We start from the raw sequence: 1,320 nt of genomic DNA, 5'->3' as shown, positions 1-1,320 counted from the left end.
CACAAGTAAAAGTTCTGAAGGAACTCAGAAACCTGGAAGCTAGAGACCACCTTGCTTAAGAATGCTTGGGGATCAACCAGGAGATCAAGGAAGAACTAAAACAATTCATGGAAACCAATGACAATAAAGACACTTCCATCCAAAACCTATGGGATACAGCAAAGGCGGTCCGAAGGGGGAAATACATAGCCATCCAAGCCTCCCTCAAAAAAATTGAAAAATCCAGAACACAGCAGCTCTCTCTACACCTTAAAGAACTGGAGAATCAACAACAAATCAAACCAACTCCACACATAAGAAGGGAAATAATCAAAATTAGAGTTGAGATCGATGAGGTAGAAACCATAGATACAGTAGAACATATCAATGAAATTAGAAGATTTTTTAAACATTCTTAGTTTATTAATCCTCTCATGAAAAATCTGCACAATCACCAAAGATAAAGCCACTGCAGCATCTTTACTCGTTCTATTGTCCAATCTCCAGCTCACTTCTTTTTGCCAGCACCAACATTGGCTTTCGCAGTCCCCCTGACTTTCTTCATTCTGTTCTTGCGTTCTTTTCGCTGTTTTCTTGAGGTCTTTTTCTTCTCATACAGACCATGTCTTGCAAGTCTATGTTTGAGTTCATTTTTCTTTGCATAATCCAAAGAATCATAAATCATGCCAAAGCCAGTTGTCTTGCCACCACCAAAATGGGTTCTGAATCCAAATACAAATATGACATCTGGTGTGGTCTTGTACATTTTGGCTAGTTTTTCCTGAATTTCTGTCTTAGGTACTGTTGCCGTTCCAGGATGAAGGACATCAATAACCATTTGTTGGCGCTGAAGTAGTCGGTTGGTCATGAACTTCCTGGTCCGGATAGTTACTGTGTCGTTCATGATGGCGGCCAAGCTTCAAGCAGCCGGAGAGGAAAAAAGACTAGAAGCTGGTTTTTTTGAAAGAATCAATGAGATTGATAAACCATTGGCGACACTAATCCAAAAGAAAACAGAGAAAGCTCAAATACATAATATTATGAATGAAAAGGGAGAGATCACAACGAACACCAAAGAAGTAGAAACAATCATCAGAAGTTATTATCAACAGTTATAGCCAATAAACTTAGCAACCTAGATGAAATGGATGCATTCCTGGAAAACTATAAACTAGCAAAATTGAACCAGGAAGAAATTGACAACCTGAATAGACCAATATCTAGTAACGAGATTGAAGCGGTGGTTAAAACCCTCGCAAAAAAAAACAAGAGCCCAGGACGTGATGGATTCCCCAGAGACTTCTACCAAACTTTAAAAGAAGAAATCACACTTATTCTCCA

At 38.9% G+C, this 1,320-nt stretch overlaps 1 protein-coding gene across 1 annotated transcript; it reads right to left on the bottom strand.

The window, feature by feature from the left end:
- Positions 1-380: 380 nt before the first annotated feature.
- On the bottom strand, positions 381-922 carry LOC132008939 (small ribosomal subunit protein eS24-like). The gene has a single exon (XM_059387409.1). The coding sequence runs from the start codon at positions 881-883 to the stop codon at positions 488-490; it is 396 nt and encodes a 131-aa protein (XP_059243392.1). The 5' UTR covers positions 884-922; the 3' UTR covers positions 381-487.
- Positions 923-1,320: the final 398 nt, after the last annotated feature.

The sequence above is a fragment of the Mustela nigripes genome, unplaced genomic scaffold, assembly GCF_022355385.1.
Source record: "Mustela nigripes isolate SB6536 unplaced genomic scaffold, MUSNIG.SB6536 HiC_scaffold_2276, whole genome shotgun sequence".
In the NCBI taxonomy this organism is placed as follows: Eukaryota; Metazoa; Chordata; class Mammalia; order Carnivora; family Mustelidae; genus Mustela; species Mustela nigripes.
The sequence above is the reverse complement of the archived record's forward strand: the minus strand, read 5'-3'. Positions and strand labels throughout refer to the sequence as shown.

Bases quoted from the DNA above. Each gene is read 5' to 3' on its own strand.
- LOC132008939 (XM_059387409.1), bottom strand. From the start codon at position 883: ATGAACGACACAGTAACTATCCGGACCAGGAAGTTCATGACCAACCGA.